The sequence below is a fragment of the Suncus etruscus genome, chromosome 3 (genome assembly GCF_024139225.1).
Source record: "Suncus etruscus isolate mSunEtr1 chromosome 3, mSunEtr1.pri.cur, whole genome shotgun sequence".
In the NCBI taxonomy this organism is placed as follows: domain Eukaryota; kingdom Metazoa; phylum Chordata; class Mammalia; order Eulipotyphla; family Soricidae; genus Suncus; species Suncus etruscus.
In genome coordinates, this window is record NC_064850.1 from 83,946,467 (window position 1) to 83,966,884 (window position 20,418).

General features: G+C 36.5%; 1 protein-coding gene across 1 annotated transcript in view; it reads left to right on the forward strand.

The window, feature by feature from the left end:
- TRPM3 (transient receptor potential cation channel subfamily M member 3) overlaps positions 1-20,418 on the forward strand; it is a 621,182-nt gene that overhangs the window by 422,726 nt on the left and 178,038 nt on the right. Inside the window, 1 exon segment of the mRNA XM_049770922.1 lies at positions 9,883-9,955. Within this exon segment, the coding sequence (XP_049626879.1) occupies positions 9,883-9,955 (73 nt within the window).

The window sequence follows — 20,418 nt, forward strand, 5'->3', positions numbered from 1 at the left end:
AACTCAAAATAAAAAGTCTATAAAATAATTAATATACTAACTGCTGCCTATTTTATTTATTGTTTGTTTATTTGGTTTTGGGCCACACCTGGTGGCGCTCAAGGGTTACTCCTGGCTCTGAACTCTGAAATCCCTACTGACAGGTTCTGGGGACCATATGGGACGCCAAGGATTGAACCCAGGTCTTCCTGGGTTGACAGCATACAAGGTAAACTCCCTACCACTGTGTTAGCACTCCATTGCCTATTTTAAAGGCTTTCATTAAAAATGTGAAACAAAGGAGAAAAATAGACATTAATAAACCAAATCTTATTAATGAGATATTTTAAGTTATTTTTAATGTTATTATAGATTTAAAATTTTAAGAAATTTCAGCAAAATAACAACATATATGACACTGGTGAAGGGAATGTCATGCTGGTGGTAAGATTGGTGATTGAACATTTAATGTATAAGTGGCTATTAATTCACAACTTTATAAATCAAAACAGACAGAAACTCAGTGCTTTTCAAATCAGTAGGAGAAAAGTATATGCCCTGAAGTTAAAATTTATTTAACTTGCCACACAAGAATGCAATGAATAGGTTGGAGAAGAGAATAAGTAGGGAATAAGGAAGAGTCCTGGGAGCAAATTCAGGGAAATTAATTAAAAACCATTCTCAGAATATCTGAGTCAAAAAAAAATTCTGTTTCTGAATTTTTATAGTTATATCTGCTAAGTTCATAAAAGTACATTATTGAAATGGTACTTATAAGGACAAAATATTGAAAAGAAATCAAATGTTCATCAATAAGAGTATTTAGATAAATAATGATATAGCATTATAGTTATGTGTTCTTAATGACTTTCAACCAGCAATGAACTACAAGCATAAAAGTGCTCTCAGTAGGCTACACTATATAACCAACCATAATCCATGTTGGGTTGTAAAATCATGCTTTGATGTCCACATAATGATAAAAACAGCTAACTACATATTTCTCAGAATGTTTCCCAAGTGTTAAGAAATGCATGATTCTGGGCCCGGAGAGATAGCGCAGCGGCGTTTGCCTTGCAAGCAGCTGATCCAGGACCAAAGGTGATTGGTTCGAATCCCAGTGTCCCATATGGTCCCCCGTGCCTGCCAGGAGCTATTTCTGAGCAGACAGCCAGGAGTAACCCCTGAGCATCGCCGGGTGTGGCCCAAAAACCAAAAAAAAAAAAAAAAATGCATGATTCTAAGAGGCCAGAGCAATGGCACAATGGTAGGGTGTTTGCCTTGCACTCAGCTGACCCAAGACAAACCGAAGTTTGATCATCTGGAGTCGCTTTTGGCTCCCCAATCCAGAAGCGATTTCTGAGCACAGAGCCAGGAATAAACCCTGAGTGCCAAACAAAACAACAACAACAACAAAAATTAAAATATAGATGTCTATCTAAGCAAATAAATATAGACACATCTCTGCCATTCATATCCCAAAATCCTTTTTTTCCTCCTCAAATCTAATTTTAAAGAAGATTAATAATCCTATGTTTCAGAGTAAATTTATTGTATCTATTTTCTTCTGCAAAAGAACTTGCATCTAAAATATGAACACTAATTAGATAGTGAAATTAAGCATCTTAAGAAAAAGTAGGTCAAATGTTTAAGGATTCTATTTCATGCTTAATTTCTGAAATCTAAAGTAGTGAGCTCCAATTGCAACCCTATTTGCTCAGCTTGCTGCATTTAAATACATGACAATCCATTTAGGCTAACTCCTTGCTTAGAAAGTTAACCAGCTCTTTGGACTTTTTTCTGCTAGCTCCAGCCTAAGATTTGATCCCGTGTGGCTTTCTCCCTTGAAGGCTCCCCTTCCTTGGAGGTGAATCGACCTGCCCAAAAAGGGTGAAGCCAGAGGAGCGTGGCTGCTACACTTAGCTTCCCGGCCTCGCCCATAATCTAGCCAGAGAATATCACCACAACACGTAGAAAAACCCACATTACAAGTGTGATAATGGGGAAACAAAGCAGATCAAGTATAGAGAATGAAGATGACAATGCTGATGACCTGAAAATGGCCAACCACCTAGTTAGTCTCTCAGATATGAAGTTTAGAAATGAAATATGGTGGATGTTCACAGAACTCAAAGAAAACATAGATTGAGTTGAACAGAACACTAATAAGAATCAAGAGATTATGAAGATAATATAAAAATCAGCAAACTCTAAACTGAAATATCAGGTCAAATAACAGGTCTGGAAAATCTCAGTAGACGAATTGAAAAATTCAATGGAATGCTTCTCCAACAGGGTAAGAGCAGCTGAGAATAGAATTAGTGAGCTGGAAGATGAGATACTTAACAACTCCATACAGCAGAAGAGATTGGTAAAGAGACTTAAAGCAAATGATCAGACAATAGAAAATTACTCAAAGAATGTGAACAGGTGAAAATAGAAGTCTTTGATAAGCTCAACAGAAACAACTTAAGAATCATTGGAGTCCCAGAGACCCAGAAAGAAAATTTCCAAGAAGATTCAACAGTCAAGAACATCATTACAAAGAAATTACCAGAACTAAAGAATAACTGCAACAAAATCCTGCATGCCCAAAGAGTACCAATTAAAAGAGACCCCAGGAAAAACATACAAAGACAAATCCTAGTCACAATGACGAATCCCACAGGTAGAGACAGAATACTGAAAGCAGCAAGAGTAAAAAGAGAGATTACATTCAAGGGAGCATCCTTAATACTCACAGCAGTTTTGTCACAAAAAACACTCAAAGCCAGAACACAGTGGTGGGACATAGTGAAAAACTCAATTAAATAAATGCTTTGCCTAGAATATTGCACCCAGCAAAACTCACTTTTAGGTTTGAAGGAAGAATACATAGATTCATGAATAAGCAACAGCTCAGAAACTTTACAAACTCGAAGACAGCCTTAAAAAAAAAACTGAAAGGGGCCAGCGACATAGCATGAAGGTAGTGCGTTTGCCTTTCATGCAGAAGAATGGTGGTTCAAATCCCAGCATCCCATATGGTTCCCTGAGCTTGCTAGGAGTGATTTCTGAGCATAGAGCTAGGAGTAGCTCCTGAGCACTGCCGGGTGTGACCCAAAAAAAACAAAAACAAAAAGAAAAACTGAAAGATCCATTTTAATACATGACTTATCAACAGACACACCAAACTTCTACACAAAGATGGCACCAAATCCCATGACAAATATCTCTCTCAATGTCAATGGACTAAATGCTCCTGTTAAGAGACACAGAGTGGCTCAATGGATAAAAAACTGAATCCAGCCTTCTGCTGCCTACAAGAAACACACCTGAATAGTCAGAACAAACATAGACTCAAAATTAAAGGCTGGAGGAAAATCATCCAAGCAAACAATACCCTTAAAAAACTGGAGTGCCATACTAATATCAGATGACACAAACTTTATACTCTGAAAAGTTGTAAGGGGCAAAGATAAATATTTTGTTCTTATCAAGGGATATGCACAGTGGGAAGAAATCACTCACCTAAACATATATGCACCCCAAGAGGGACCAGCAAAGTATTTAATACAATTGTTGACATATCTGAAAAAGGATATCAATAATAACATAATAATTGTAGGAGACCTCAACACAACCCTTTCATCACTTGATAGATAAACCAGATTGAAACCCAACAAAAATATACTAGACTTGTTAAGAGAAATGGAAGAAAGAGACCTAGTAGATATATATAGGACATTCCATGCCCAGAAACCTAGATTCACATTTTTCTTCAATGTACATCGGTCATTCTCCAGGATAGACCACATGCTGGCACATAAAACATACCTCCATAAAATCAAGAGGATAGAAATTTTGCAGACTACCTTCGTTGACCACAAGGCACTGAAATTTTATGTGAACTATAAAGGAACACAGAAGAAAAACTTTAACAACTGGAAATTAAATAGCATGCTACTGAACAACCATTGGGTCCAAGATGAAATCAAAGACAAAATCAAAACTTTCCTGGAAATAAATGACAATGAAGATACAAACTATCATAACCTATGGGACACAGCAAAAGCAGTACTAAGAGAAAAATTTATAGCTTTCCAAGTACACATCAGGAAGGAAGAAGGGCATACCTGAATAGCTTAATAATGTAGCTTATAGAATTAGAAAATGATCAAGAAAAGGAACCAAAAATAGGGAGACAGAAGGAAATAACAAAGCTTAGAGCAGGGGCAGGAGAGATAGCATAGATATAAAGTGTTTCCTTTGCATGCAGAAGGATGGTGGTTCGAATCCCGGCATCCCATATGATCCCCTGTGGCTGCCAGGAGTGATTTCTGAGCTTAGAGCCAGGAATAACCCCTGAGCACTGCCGGGTGTGACCCAAAAACAAAACAAACAAACCAAAAAAAAAAAAGCTTAGAGCAGAAATCAATGAAGTGGAAACTCAAAAAACAATCTGAAAGATCAATGAAATCAGAAGTTGGTTCTTTGAAAAAATGAACAAGATTGATAAACCATTGGCAAAACTCACAAAGAAAGAGAGGGAGAGAAATTTGATAACGCATATCAGAAATGAAAAAGAAGAGATCACTACAGATGCTGCAAAGATTCAAAGGGTATTCAGAGACTGCTTTGAGAAACTCTGTGCCACTAAATATGAGAACCTGGAAGAAATGGATAAATTCTTGGACTCTTATAACCTTCTACAGTTGAATAAGATGTAGCATATATAAACACCCCCATCAATTAAAACAGTAATCAAATGTCTCCCAAAAACAAAAGCCCAGGCCTGGATGGATTCATGAATGAATTATATCAAAACTTTCAAGAAGAACTACTACCAATCCTGGCCAGACTCTTTCATAAAATTGAAAAAACGGGAACACTCCCAAATAGCTTTTATGAAGCCAACATCACCTTGTTACCAAAGCCAGATAGAGATGCTACCAAAAAAGAAAATTACAGACCAATATCCCTGATGAACACAGATGCAAAGATCCTCAACAATATCCTGGGAAATAGGACCCAATGCCTCATCAAGAAGATCATTCACTATGATCAAGTAGGTTTCATACAAGGAATGCAAGGATGGTTTAACATCCATAAATCTATCAACATAGTACACAACATCAACAACAAGAAAAATAAAAATCACATGATCATATCAATAGATGCAGAGAAAGCATTATTTTGATAAGGTCCAACACCCATTCTTGATCAAAACTCTCAGCAAGATGGGGATGAAAGGAACCTTTCTCAATGTAGTTCAGGCCATCTACCATAAGCCAATGGCAAATATTATCCTCATTGGAGAGAAATTAAAAGCCTTTCCTCTAAATTCTGGTACAAGACAAGGCTGTCCTCTCTCACCACTCCTTTTCAACATAGTAGTAGATGTACTTGCTATAGCAATTAGGCAAGAAATATACATCAAGGGAATCCAGATAGGAAAGGAAGAAGTCAAACTCTCACTATTTGCAGATGACATGATACTCTAATTAGAAAACCCTAAAAACTCTACTAAAAAGCTTCTAGAAACAATAGATTCATATAGCAATATGGCAGGCTACAAAATTCACACACCAAAAATCAATGGCCTTTTTATACACCAATAATGAATGATAGGGAAGAAATGGACATTAAGAAAACAACCCGAGGCCAGAGAGATAGCATGGAGGTAAGGCCTTTGCTTTGCATGCAGAAGGACAGTGGTTTGAATTCTGGCATCCCATATGGTCCCCCAAGCCTGCCAGGAGCCCCTGAGCATGGCTGTGTGTGGACCAAAACCAAAAAATACAAAACAAAACAAAACCCTATTCACATTAGTGTCACACAAACTCAAATATCTTGGAGTCAACTTGACTAAAGATGTGAAGGACCTATACAAAGAAAACTATAAAACCTGCTCCAACAAATAAGAGAGGACACATAGAAATAGAAAAACATACCCTGCTCATGGATTGGCAGGATTAACATCATTAAAATGGCAATACTTCCCAAAGCTTTGTACAGATTTAATGTGATCCTTCTAAAGATACCCATGACATTCTTCAAAGAAGTGGATCAAACACTTTTGAAATTTATTTGGAACAATAAATACACTCAAATAGCTAAAACATTCTTTGGGAAAAGGAATATGGGAGGCATCACTTTCCCCAACATTAAACTGTATTACAAAGAAATATTTATCAAAACAGCATGGTATTTGAATAAAGACAGACCCTCAGATCAGTGGAATAGGCTAGAGTACTCAGAGAATGTTCCCCAGACATAGAATCACCTAGTTTTTGATAAAGGAGCAAGAAATTCTAAATGGGACAAGGAAAGTCTCTTCAACAAGTGGTGTTGGCACAACTGGTTAGCCACTTGCAAAAAAGTGAACTCAGACCCCTAGCTAACACGATGTATGAAGGTAAAATCCAAATAGATTAAAGACCATGATATCAGACCTGAAACCATAGGTATATAGAACAACACATAGGTAAAACACTCCATGACATTGAGACTAAAGGCAGCTTTCAGGAAAAAAACAGTACTCTTCAAACAAGTGGAAGCAGATATAAACAGATGGTACTATATTAAGTTAAGAAGCTTCTGCACCTCAAAGGAAATAGTGTCCAGAATATAAGAGCCACTCACTGAGTGGGAGAAACTATTCACCCAATACCCATCAGATAAGGGGCTAATATTCAAAATATACAAGGCACTGCAGAACTTTACAAGAAAAAAAACAGCTAATCCCATCAAAAAATGGGGAGAAGAAATGAACAGACACTTTGTCAAAGAAGAAATACAAATGGCCAAAAGGCACATGAAAAAATGCTCCACATCACTAATCATCAGGGAGATGCAAATCTAAACATCTATGAAGCACCATCTCATGCCACAGAGATTGGCGCACATCACAAAGAATGAGAACAAGCAGTGCTGGCGGGGATGTGGAGAGAAATAACTCTTTTTCACTGCTGATAGGAATGCCGTCTAGTCCAACCTTTATGGAAAGCGATATGGAGATTCCTCAGAAAAACTGGAAATTGAGCTCCCATACGATCCAGCTATACCACTCCTAGGGATATACCCTAGGAACACAAAAATATAGTTCAAAAATCCCTTCTTCGCACCTATATTCATTGCAGTGCTATTTACAATAGCCAGACTCTGGAAACAACCAAGATGCCCTTCAACAGATGAATGGCTAAGGAAACTGTGGTACATATACACAATGGAATATTATGAAGCCTTCAGGAGAGATGAAGTCATGAAATTTTCCTATACATGGATGCACATGGAATCTATTTTGCTGAGTGAATTAAGTCAGAGGGATAGAGGTAGATGCAGAATAGTCACATTCATCTATGAGTTTTAAGAAAAATAGAAGACATTTTTGCAATAATTCTCAGAGACAAGAGAGAGTAGCTCACAACATGAAGCTCACCACAAAGAGTGATGAATGCTGTTAGAGAAATAACATTAAGAACTATCCCAACAATGTGAATGAATGAGAAAAGTTGAAAGCCTGTCTAGAGTACAGGTGGGTTGGTGTGGAGAGGAGGGAGATTCGGGACATTGGTGATGGGAACGTTGCACTGGTGAAGGGGGGTGTTCTTTACATGACAGAAACCCAACCACAATCACGTTTGTAATCAAGGTGTTTAAATAAAATATTATTAAATACATTTTTAAATAAATAAATAAATACAATTGCAATTAAAAAAAGAATAAGATATCACTCCTGACAGACTGGGGGACCATATGAGATGCCAGGAGAAAAAAACAAAAAGAAAGTTAACCAAGATTCCACATTTGCCCATTGGTTGTATTTTTAATGAGCACCCGATTTTCTACCCAAATCAGACATCCTTTTCTGAGCAGAGCAAAGAGGAACTATCTTTCATCAGCCTAGTTATTTGGGGGTATTAACCTAATTTAGGAGAATGTCCCAAATGATACTTGAACCAAAATAATAGTTTGCAGAATTGAAATTTTATTCAAAACTAAGGAACTTGAGCTACATTTCCAATGGAGAGACCTCAAATGTGAGTTAAGGATCAAATGCCTTGTTTTGGTGAATTTTGTCTGGTTTTCTATTTCTTTTTCCCATTGTTTTAGCTCAAATGTCTATAAAGTGATCTCAGTGTACATTCTCTGCCTTATATCTACTCCCAGCTCTGATATTAGGGCTAAACAGGTAAAAAGTCCCTTTCCTTTCTCTGTTGTGCTGACATTATGGGCTTTCAGACACTCACCTTCAGAACTGCAAGTCTTAGACTTTATAAGAAGTTGTCTGCTGATAAAATTGTATTCTTCACGTATGCACATTTCTAATTACTCATTAAGGGGATCTTTCCCTGACTAGTCTGTTCCTATTCCTCATCAGATTTTAATAATCTTTTCTCTCTAAGATCAGCATTCTATAAAATGGAAAAAATGGGGAGGGGTAAACTTGATGAGATGTACTTCTCCCAGCACAAGATAAAGCCAAATACTATGCTTCACTACAATGTTGATGCATTAAAGAATAAATACTCAGAAACAAAAATTTGATGGTTTATTACCTAGTAGTATGTATGTACAAATAATATTTCCCATGTCCTTATTTGAATACCATAGAATATCAAGGTCATAGAGAAATTCTTTTGTGTTATAAAGATCATTCCCAAAGATTATATTATAAAAGAAGAAAAGAAAAGAAAAAAGATTATATTATAGTAGCACTATCAACTGTTAGTTAATATAAGCTTCTTTCAAATGTGTCTCTCAGTGCAAACAACTCTGACATAGTCAATGAAAGTGTGATCTGTGGGTATCGGAGAGCAAGGTTGAGAAGGATCTTGGCATAATTGTAGAGGGATCTTGGCACTCTGGTGGTGAGCATGGCATAGCAGCACAGCAAATATAAGATACTCAATATTATCCTTTAAAACAGACAAAGAATTATATACACTGATGAAACTAAATAGCAGAAGTGTTTTGGTTTATTTTTTTTTATTTTTCTTGTGTCAGTTTATGTTTTTATTCTTCCTAATCTATCATGTCAATTCCCAACATGTATTATTATTACTATCTCTTCACTCTCCTCTCTATTTATTTCCAGAAAATACATTTGTCCCCATGTTATCAAAAACAAAGACATTTGATAACCTTCCCTTCTTATAAACTAGATGTACTATTACATTATCCTATAGGGAGTTATTGGTTATTGAAAGGATGCTGAGTTCTACAATGAACACAGTGTTGAAATTCTTGACTACTGATTGCTTAGCAATGAGTAAAGTTACAGCCACTGCTAACTGCATCTCGATATAAACATATGTGTGCATAAGCACACACTCACACAGCCATTTATGAAAGAACATAGTGGTTGTTTTTGTGGCACTTTTTTTGGCTTTTGGGGTCACACCGGTGACACTCAGAGGTTACTCCTGGCTATGCACTCTGAAATCACTCCTGGGTTGGGGGACCATATGGGATGCTGGGGATTGAACACAGGTCCATCCTAGGTCAACTGTGTGCACGGCAAATGCCCTACCACTGTGCTATCGCTCCGGCCTCAAAACATATTGGTTTCTAGACATTTTTTAGATAAGTTATCAGCTTACAACCTACATTATAGTCAGGCACTTTTGTAGGACCTAAAATAATTTTAAAATAAAGCTGTATTTATAAATGAGATGCTGTTTCTTGGACTTCATTTTCACCTTATTGTAAATGTAAATGACACAATTACCTAAGATGATCCCTGCTCAAAGGTTATTGAAGCTTCTAATTTAGGTTCATTTAAAGTGTTTTTTTCTTTGATTAAGAACCTCCCTTCTAGATATTAATATATTAATACAATTTATTTAGAAATTGTATCTTAAATTTAATTTTTCTAGAAGAAAAATGCACTCCTAATGGCCATCTTGTTTTAAATTGCAGATAACTGTATTTCGTATGGGATCAGAAGGACACCAAGACATTGATTTAGCTATCCTGACAGCTTTGCTCAAAGGTAAAGAGATTCTATGTTTAAGGAGTACAAAAATAAGTTAAATGAATAATTATAACAACTTTTAATGTCCTAATGGTGGCTACAATCCCAGATGTTTCTGTGATATAGCCAATCACCGCTAATATAAATTCTCATAAGACATTCTCATAAGACATTCTTATTACTACTAAGTTTCTTTAGAATGGACCCATCGTGCTAGAACTCAATTTCATAGTTTAACTAGTTTACAATTATAGTTTAAAACTTAGTCCTATTCATTCATTGAACCTTAAATATAAATTAAAGTTAATATGATTAATATGTTGTTACCTGAAGTTTTATTTTATTTGCTTATTTATTTTGGTTTTGGACCATGCTCAGAGACTTCTGACTTTGTGTCAGGGATCACTCCTGTGGTACTTGATGACCTTATGGGATGGCAGGGATTAAGCCCAGTTATCTGAGTGCAAGGCAGGCATATACCCTACCCACTGCACTATTAGTCCCAATATCTGAAGTTTTTAAAATAATGTATCCAGCATGATTAATATTACAGTTGATAAGGCATTTATGTTATCTCTTCTGTATACAATATGAAATACATTTAATTTGATACAGAAATTACATATACTTATTTGAAATTAAGTAAATAATATTTTTCTAACTATATAAGAAATGAAAGGATATTTTCAATTCTAATTTATTCTATTCTTTAAGGCTGATTATATCACACTAAATTGATTTCATGACCCACTAATGGGTCATAACCTACAGTTTAGAAAAACACAGCACTGCCATGGATGATTAAAAAAAATCATGATAATTCTAAGAAATTAACATTTTAATCACTATAATGAATATTATTTATGCAACAGTTGATGCTATGGGAATTTATACCATTAAAATATTATAGTGTGTCAACTCTATTTTGCAGAGGCTTTTCAGTGCTCTATGTCTCTATGATTTTTTAACCCAGTTGCTTTGGGAAAGATATCCAGCTTACTTTTGCTGACTTCCTTGAAGGACAAAAGCTTTGGATTATTTATTTTGTTAAATTATTCTTTCTATGAATTTAAAAAAAATGTCCCTCGGCATGTAGTTTGACTTTATGCTTAATTTTACACCTCTGCCAAGTTTTCAATTATCTAATGAATAAGAAATCTTTGTATTGTCAAGTTTTTACTCTCTCCATAATCTGAAATTTTCTTTCTCTCTCTTTTATATGGGCCAAACCCAATAGTACTCTGTGTATATTCCTGGCTCTAGGCTCAGGGATTACTCCCCTGGAGGGTCTTGGGAGTATTGAACGATTTCTAGGTTGGCCAGAGACTCTACCAGCTCTACTAGTTCTGGCTCCTGTTATCTGAAAATTTTGCAAGTTATGTAGGACTTGGAAAGAGCGACAAAACTATTATTCCCTAAATGCAGAGCCTGGAAGAAAAAAGAAAAAAAAATACAAGGACAAACGGAAAACCAGAAAGTGGCTATGGGGTTTGGGAATGGGAAACTAAACCTTTGCTGTTTCTGGTTTCTTGTCCCATTGAGATTTATTTTCTTCATGTTGTGTGTATTCAAGGAGTATTGCTTTTATAATACAGGCTTATTAGAAGGATATGTCTTCTTCAGATGCAAACTTGAGGTAGCTTCTGAGCATAAATGATGCTACATTTCTGGTTGGCACTGAGTTAACTGCTCTCTGAAAGAGTGTGCTAATGTGGGACGAGAGCCTACACTCATCTCTAATTCAGAACTCCTCTCCCCAGCACATGCACACCAAAGACCCAAGGAGAAGGTGCTGGGTGTAACTGTTAAAAGAAATAGAAGACTTGGAATATTTCTTAAAATATAGTTTTGCATAAGTATGCCACAGCATTGTATGGTGCATATTTATCCTTTAAAAACAAAGTGAAGCCAAATCAAATAGAAAAATAACTTGCTCATAATTTATCTGAAATTTAAATTTTGGTTTGGTTTTTGGGTCACATCTGGCAGTGATCAGGAGTTACTCCTGGCTCCACACTCAGAAATTGCTCCTGGTAGGCTCAGGGGACCATATGGGATGCCGGGATTCGAACCACCATCCTTCTGCATGCGAGGCAAATGCCTTACATCCATCTATCTTTCTGGCCCTGAAATTTAAACTTTTTATTTGCATTGTCTTCTTATTTTCTCAGTAAGTCTACTCCAGAGGAAGCCTGATGCCATTAAGATTTCTATGCTACATACATCTTAAGAAGTTCCTGAGGAACGTTCTCATTAAAATCTATGAGATTTCTGTTTTTCTCATTCTCTCATTCAGGCCAGGCCTAAACATAGCAATCAGAGGTTTCCACAGGAAAAGACCTCAAGCCTACCTTAATAAACTATTTCCTGCTGACCACCTGTTCCATCACTTGCCTTATTTCATTTGCATCCCTCAGGCATCAACATTAACTCCAGCTCCAGGCTCAGGAATGCCCAAAGCATCTGCTCATTGCATATTATTCAAAGTGGCTCGGAACCCATTCTGTAGATAAATTACCCTCAATATTTTTCCTCTTTTTTCCTATAGCTTAGAAATAAAATATCTTGTGGGTGTATAGGCATGCACTCAAGCATAATGTGTAATAATCACTGGCTCCCATCAATGAAACATTCTCTATCTTTGGGTTGAATCTTCCTTGGTAATAAAGTTTATGTGCAACATGGAGAGAAAGATTTCTTGCTTACTGCTTTTTAAAAGCATTTACAAAAAACTAAAAATGAGTTGTCAAAACCATCCAGTTCATAAAAATCAAGGGAAATCTGAAAATATGTTTATGGAGATATTCTCATTTAATGAATATAAACTTTTAATTTTCTGTTAAAAAGTGTGAAAGGGGAGCTGGAGAGACAGCACAGCGGTGTTTGCCTTGCAAGCAGCTGACCCAGGACCTAAGGTGGTTGGTTCGAATCCCTGCGTCCCATATGGTCCCCCGTGCCTGCCAGGAGCTATTTCTGAGCAGATAGCCAGGAATAACCCCTGAGCACCACCGGGCATGGCCCAAAAAAACAAACAAAAAAAAAGTGTGAAGGGGGGCCAGAAAGATAGCATGGAGGTAAAGCTTTTGCCATGCATGCTGAAGGTATATAGAAGGATGTTCGAATCCCGGCATCCCATATGGTCCCCCGAGCCTGCTGTGGGCGATTTCTGAGTGTAGAGCCAGAAGTAGCCTCTGAGCGCTGCCGGGGTGTGACCCAAAAACCAAAAACCAAAAAAAAAAGTGTGAAAGGGAAAAATTTGAAAGTTAGATTATCTCATGTAACTCTGTACAGAAGATACATTGAGTCAAGAAAGCTGTACACTTCTTTTATGCCAAAAAGACAAAAAGAAGAAACCATTTTAGAGAAAGAATGAATTGTAAAAGTGAAGCATACATATAATCAATGCAATAAAATTAACAGCTGACATATAATATAAAGCATCTCTATAAGTTTCATAGATTCAATAATAGCTGGCCACTATTGATCTAAAATATTATTAGCAATACCATTGGAATATCTAAAAAATAAATAAATGAATGTAAAATGAACAGAAAAAAGTATAGGAGATGAAGTTTCACTATGGAGTTGCTTACACAATACTTTAGCAATGACTATATAATTTACACAACTATGCTCTATGTTTTTGTTTATCAGACATAAAGCTACCATTAATAAGTTTTGAAACAAAAAATGTAATTGTCAAAAGAAATAGCTAATGTAGTCTAACGTCAGAAAAAATTGAGGGGCGGAGTGGTAGCACAGTGGTAGAATATTTGCCTTGCATATGGCTGACCCAGGAAAGGTCTGGATTCAATCCCCGGTCTCCCATGTGGTCCTTCAAGCCAGGAGTAATTTCTGACCACAGACCAAAAGTAACCCCGAGTGCCACTGTGTATGCCCCCCCCAAAATTGGAGAAAATATGTCGATTTTTTTATAAAGAACAAAACATTAAAGCACTAAGTCCTTAATCATTTTTCTTCCCAAAGAAACCTTATATATATGTATATACATATACATATATATATACAAATATGTAATTAAGAAAGTGTTCATTAAAGAAATGAAATCATGTTTCCACCATCAAGTTTCAAGATGGGTTTACCAGGGATAGTGCAAAAGGAAATTTTCAGATGCCTGACAACAAATGAATGGCTAAAGAAACTGTGATACCTATACACAATAGAATACTATGCAGCCATCAGGAGAGAAGAAGTCATGAAATTTTTCTATATATCGATGAACATGAAAACTATTATGCTGAGTGAAATAAGTCAGAGAGAGAGAGAGATGCAGAATAGCCTCACTCATCAATGGGACAAAAAAAACACATTATTGTAATAACACCCAGAGACAATAGAGATGAGGGTTGGAAGGACTGGCCCACGATTTGAAGTGGGATGTAGTTAGAGAAATAACTACATTGACAACTATCATGACAATGGTAATGAGTGAGAAAAATAGAATGCCTATCACAGGGGGTGAGGGAGCAGGGAGATGGGGGCATTGGTGGTGGGGATGTTGCACTGGTGAAGAGGGGTGTTCTTTTTATGACTGCAACCCAACTACAAACATGTTTGTAATCATATGCTTAAATAAAGATTTTTTTAATAAAAGGAAAATTTTAAAGATTAAGTGTATTCTTAATAAGTTTAGGTTGTTTACTTGAAAATTTTGGATTGATTAAGAGGAACCTTCAAATAAAGAATTGCAATATGCAATCATTTTGTAATAGTTAGCAGTGTTGTCCTAAAGAAGAGAAAATAAAGTTGTTTTTTATCATAATCACCTTAAGGAGAAATTATTAAGTTTTTTTGCAAGAGAGAGAAATCAGTGAGTTCTTTTGGTGTCTCTAATATGGTAATGAATCCATCTACTTTTTATTTAGAAATTTTATCACAACACAGAGAAGCAAAACAGCAACTGTTTCATTCAAAACAGGTTTTTTGTTTCCCTTTTATATCAGAAAAAGCAAACCCTTTATATTAAATATTCAGGGGCTGGAGAGATGGCATGGAGGTAGGGTGTTAAGCCTTGCATGCAGAAGGATGGTGGTGCAAATCCCGGCATCCGATATGGTCCCCTGAGCCCGCCAGAAGCCATTTCTGAACAAAGATTCAGGAGTAGACCCTGAGCGCTGCCAGGTGTGACCCCAAAACAAAACAAATTAAGTATTCAATCATAGTCATGCCTTGCATGAAGCTGACCCAAGTTCCATCCTAAACACAACGTATGTTCCCCAGTGCACCATCAGAAGTGATCCCTGAGTACAAAGTAATAAGCTTTGAACTAGTTTTGTATCAATAACCAGAAACAAAAGCAAACAAACAACAACAAAAAAGAAAAAAAACAAAATTAAAAAAAACAAATGATATCATTAAATTAAATCATCAAAAAAGATTATTTGCAAGTTTTGAATGGCTTTTGAATACATCCACCTAACTCTTTTTAACTAGAAATATAATTATTACATAAGTTATTACTAACATCAATAAACAGCTAACCCTTATTTTTAAAGGACTTCACTAATCCCTAGGAGAACAAAATACTTTGCCACATGTTCTGAAATAGTTTTTGGTCAATAACATTATACACCAGATAGTTCTCCTAATCCTCATCATTGAGTATTTACTGAAAATTTCTTAACCTACAAAGACTCATGAATAGGATTTATGAAAATTAGCTAGGATCCTGTTTTGAAAATACAAAATAATTTCTGATTATTTGTTCAGTAGTTTCCATTTCTATTTTCTGTGTACATATAGTTTCATACAACACATGCATAGTCTTTTTCTTTTATTGTTATTTATTTTAACCTAGAATTGTTTGTGGTAGTCTTATCTAGTACAAAATGAGAGAGATATTTGTATTGGCACATTTAAATTGATATAAAATGCAAAGGAACTATAATCAAATATTACTCAAATGGAATCCCTGAAATTTTATTCAAAGGAAGTCTACCCGAGTTCAGATATATGGCATATCCAGTTTATATAATATGTATGTGGAAGCAGGGAGAGTAGACTGTGGGAGAATCGTGAAATATTTCTATCAAAGACTAAATATCTAAAGGCTAAGTAACTTTTAGAATGTTATACTCTTATGAGAGAATTCAGCAGCCAGAATCTACATGTAGCCACTTTAAGTCTGATACATTTGGATTTATGAGTCAGAATCTCCCAAGTATATTAATCTCCTGAAGTCTATTTTAACCCTTTAGTTCAAGTTAGAACTCATATCTCAGAACAAGTTGACAACTAGCAGAAAGAGACTTAGCATAGTTCTCTCCATTTTGCCTCTCATTACTTATTATCACCTCACCCCAGAACCACATTCCCACCACTAATGCCCCCCATATCCCTCATCCCTCACCCCCTGCCTGTTTTCAAAACAGGCATTCTATTTATCTCACTCACTACCATTGTCATAATAGTTGTCAGTGTAGTTATTTCTCTAACTGAACTCACCACTCTTTGTGGCAAGCTTCTTACCGAGGGGCCAGTCCTTCCACCCCTCATTTCTATTGTCTCTGGGTATTATTACAATAATGTCTTTTATTTTTCTTAAAACTCATAGATGAGCGAGACTATTCTTTGTCTATCTTTCTCCCTCTGACTTATTTCACTCAAAGTAATAGTTTCCATGTTCATTCATGTATAGGAAAATTTCCTGACTTCATTCCTCCTGATGGCTGCATAGTACTGTATATTCTGGCGTATAAGAAGACTTTTTAACCCATGAAAAACTTCTTAAAAGTTGGGGGTCGTCTTATACGCCGGTATACAGCATGCTGAAACCTAATCCAGCTTCAGGGATGAGTGATCCGCCCCCATCTTACCACTGCATCCCATGCAGCTACCAGGCATCATCACTCAGTCCTCTGCTTGTCCTCATTCATCTTTCAGGGCACACAGAGGAGCTGAGTTACCACTGCATCCCATCCAGCCTCTGGGTTTCTTTGCTGGTATGCAGCTTTCCAGTGCTCAAACCCTCTATTTTAACAGGAAAAGTAGGGGGTCATCTTATACTCCCAGTCGTTTTATACACCAGAAAATATGGTATTCCATTGTGTATAGGTACCACAATTTCTTTAGCCACTCATCTATTGTTGGGCATCTGGGGTGTTTTCAGATTTTGGCTATTGTAAATAGTGCTGTAATGACTATAATATGCAGAAGGTATTTTTGTATTGTGTTTTTGTCTTTTTAGGTATAACCCTGGGACTGGTATAGCTGGATGATCTGGGAGCTCAATTTCCAGTTTTTTGAGGAATCTTTATATTGTTTTCCATAAAGGCTGGACTAGACGACATTCTTACCAGCAGTGAATAAGAGTTCCTTTCTCCCCACATCCCCATCAGCACTGATTGTTCTTGTTCTTTCTGATGTGTGCCAGTCTTGGTGTGAGATGGTATCTCATTGGTTTTGATTTGCATCTCCCTTATGAACAGTGACATTTTCATGTGTCTTTTGGCCATTTATAGTTCTTCTTTGAGGAATTGTCTGTTCATTATTTGTACCAATATTTTGATGGGGTTAGGTTTTTTTCTTGTTAAGTTCTGTCAATACCTTGTATATCTTAGATATTAGCCCCTTATCTGATGGGTATGGGGTGAATAGTTTTCCTGTTCTGTTGATGGCCTTTTGCATCTAGTCACTATTTCCTTTGAATTGTAGAAGCTTCTCAGGTTAAAATAGTTCCATCTGATTATCTTTGCTTCCACTTGTTTGGACAGTGATGTTTCCTCCTTGAAGATGCCTTTGATCTCAGTGTCATGCAGTGTTTTACCTACATGTTCTTCTATATACCTTATGGTTCTGGATCTAACTTAAGGTCTTTATTTCATTTAGATTTGACCTTTGTGCATGGTGTTAGAAGTAGATCCGGGTTTGCTTTTACATATGGCTTAACAAGTGTCACAGCACTATTTGTTTAAGATGCTTTCCTTGCTCCATTTTTCGTTTATTGCCTCTTTATCAAAGATTACTTGATTATATATATGGGGAATATTTTCTGAATTCTTAAGTCTATTCTACTGAACTCAGGTTTGTCTTATTTACAATAGCATGCTATTTTAATAATTATTGCGCTTTAGTACAATTTAAAGTTGGAAAAGTGATGCCTTCCATCTTCTTTTTCCTTAGGGTTGCTTTATGTACTTGTGGGTGATTATTGTTCCACGTGAATTTTAGGAGTGTTTGATCCACTTATTTGAGGAATGTCATGGATATACTTGGAGAAATTGCATTAAATCTGTACAATGCTTTGGGGAGTATTGCCATTTTATTCCTGAATCTTTTTTATATATATATTTTATTTAAACACCTTGATTGCATACATGATTGTGTTTGGGTTTCAGTCATGTAAAGAACACCACCCATCACCAGTGCAACATTCCCATCACCAATGTCTTAAATCTCCCTCCTCCCCAACTGACTCCCGCCTGTACTCTAGACAGGGTTTCCATTTCCCACATACATTCTCATTATTAGGACGTTCAAAATGTAGTTATTTCTCTAACTAAACTCATCACTCTTTGTGGTGAGCTTCCTGAGGTGAGCTGGAACTTCCAGCTCTTTTCTCTTTTGTGTCTGAAAATTATTATTGCAAGAATGTCTTTCATTTTTCTTAAAACCCATAGATGAGTGAGACCATTCTCTCTCTCTCTCTCTCTCTCTCTCTCTCTCTCTCTCTCTCTCTCTCTCTGACTCATTTCACTCAGCATAATAGATTCTGTGTACATCCATGTATAGGAAAATTTCATGACTTCATTTCTCCTGACGGCTGCATAATATTCCATTGTGTATATGTACCACAGTTTCTTTAGCCATTCGTCTGTTGAAGGGCATCTTGGTTGTTTCCAGAGTCTTGCTATGGTAAATAGTGCTGCAATGAATATAGGTGTAAGGAAGGGGTTTTTGTATTGTATTTTTGTGTTCCTAGTGTATATTCCTAGGAGTGGTATAGCTGGATCATATGGGAGCTCGATTTCCAGTTTTTGGAGGAATCTCCATATTGCTTTCCATAAAGGTTGAACTAGACAGCATTCCTACAAGCAGTGGATAAGAGTTCCTTTCTCTCCACATCCCTGCCAACACTGTTTATTCTCATTCTTTGTGATGTGTGCCATTCTCTGTGGTGTGAGGTGGTATCTCATCGTTGTTTTGATTTGCATCTCCCTGATGATTAGTGATGTGGAGCATTTTTTCATGTGTCTTTTGGCCATTTGTATTTCTTCTTTGTCAAAGTGTCTGTCCATTTCTTCTCCCCATTTTTTGATGGGATTAGATGTTTTTTTCTTGTAAAGTTCTGTCAGTGCCTTGTATATTTTGGAGATTAGCCCCTTATTTGATATGTATTTGGTGAATAGTTTCTTCCACTCAGTGGGTAGCTCTTGTATCCTAGACACTATTTCTTGTGAGGTGCAGAAGCTTCTCAGATTAATATATTCCCATCTGTTAATCTCTGCTTTCACTTGCTTGGAGAGTAGTATCCTCCTTGAATATGCCTGTAGTCTCAATGTCCTGGAGTGTTTTGCTTATGTGTTGTTCTATATATCTTATGGTTTGGGGTCTGATATCGAGGTCTTTAATCCATATGGATTTTACCTTCATAAATGATGTTAGCTGGGGATCTAAGTTCAATTTTTTGCAAGTGGCTAGCCAGTTGTGCCAACACCACTTGTTGAAGAGGCTTTCCCTGCTCCATTTAGGATTTCCTGCTCCTTTATCAAAAATTAGGTGATTGTATGTCTGGGGAACATTTTCTGAGTATTCAAGCCTATTCCACTGATCTGAGGGCCTGTCCTTATTCCAATACAATGCTGTTTTGATAACTGTTGCTTTGTAGTAAAGTTTAAAGTTGGGGAAAGTAATTCCTCTCCTATTCTTTTCCCCAATGATTTCTTTAGCTATTCTAGGGTGTTTATTGTTCCAAATGAATTTCAAAAGTGCCTGATCCACTTCTTTGAAGAATGTCATGGGTATCTTTAGAGGGATCACATTAAATCTGTATAATGCCTTGGAGAGTATTGCCATTTTGATGATGTTAATCCTGCCAATCCATGAGCAGGGTATGTGTTTCCATTTCCACGTTTCCTCTCTTATTTCTTGGAGCAGAGTTTTATAGTTTTCTTTGTATAGGTCCTTCACATTTTTAGTCAAGTTGATTCAAAGATATTTGAGTTTCTGTGGCACTATTGTGAATGGGGTTGTTTTCTTAATGTCCATTTCGTCCTTATTACTATTGGTGTATAGAAAGGCCATTGATTTTTGTGTGTTAATTTTGCAGCCTGCCACCTTGCTATATGAGTCTATTGTTTCTAGAAGCTTTTTGTAGAGTCTTTAGGGTTTTCTAAGTAGAGTATCATGTCATCTGCAAACAGTGAGAGCTTGACTTCTTCCTTTCCTATCTGAATTCCCTTGATATTTTTTTCTTGCCTAATCACTAGAGGGAGTACTTCTAGTGCTATGTTGAATAGGAG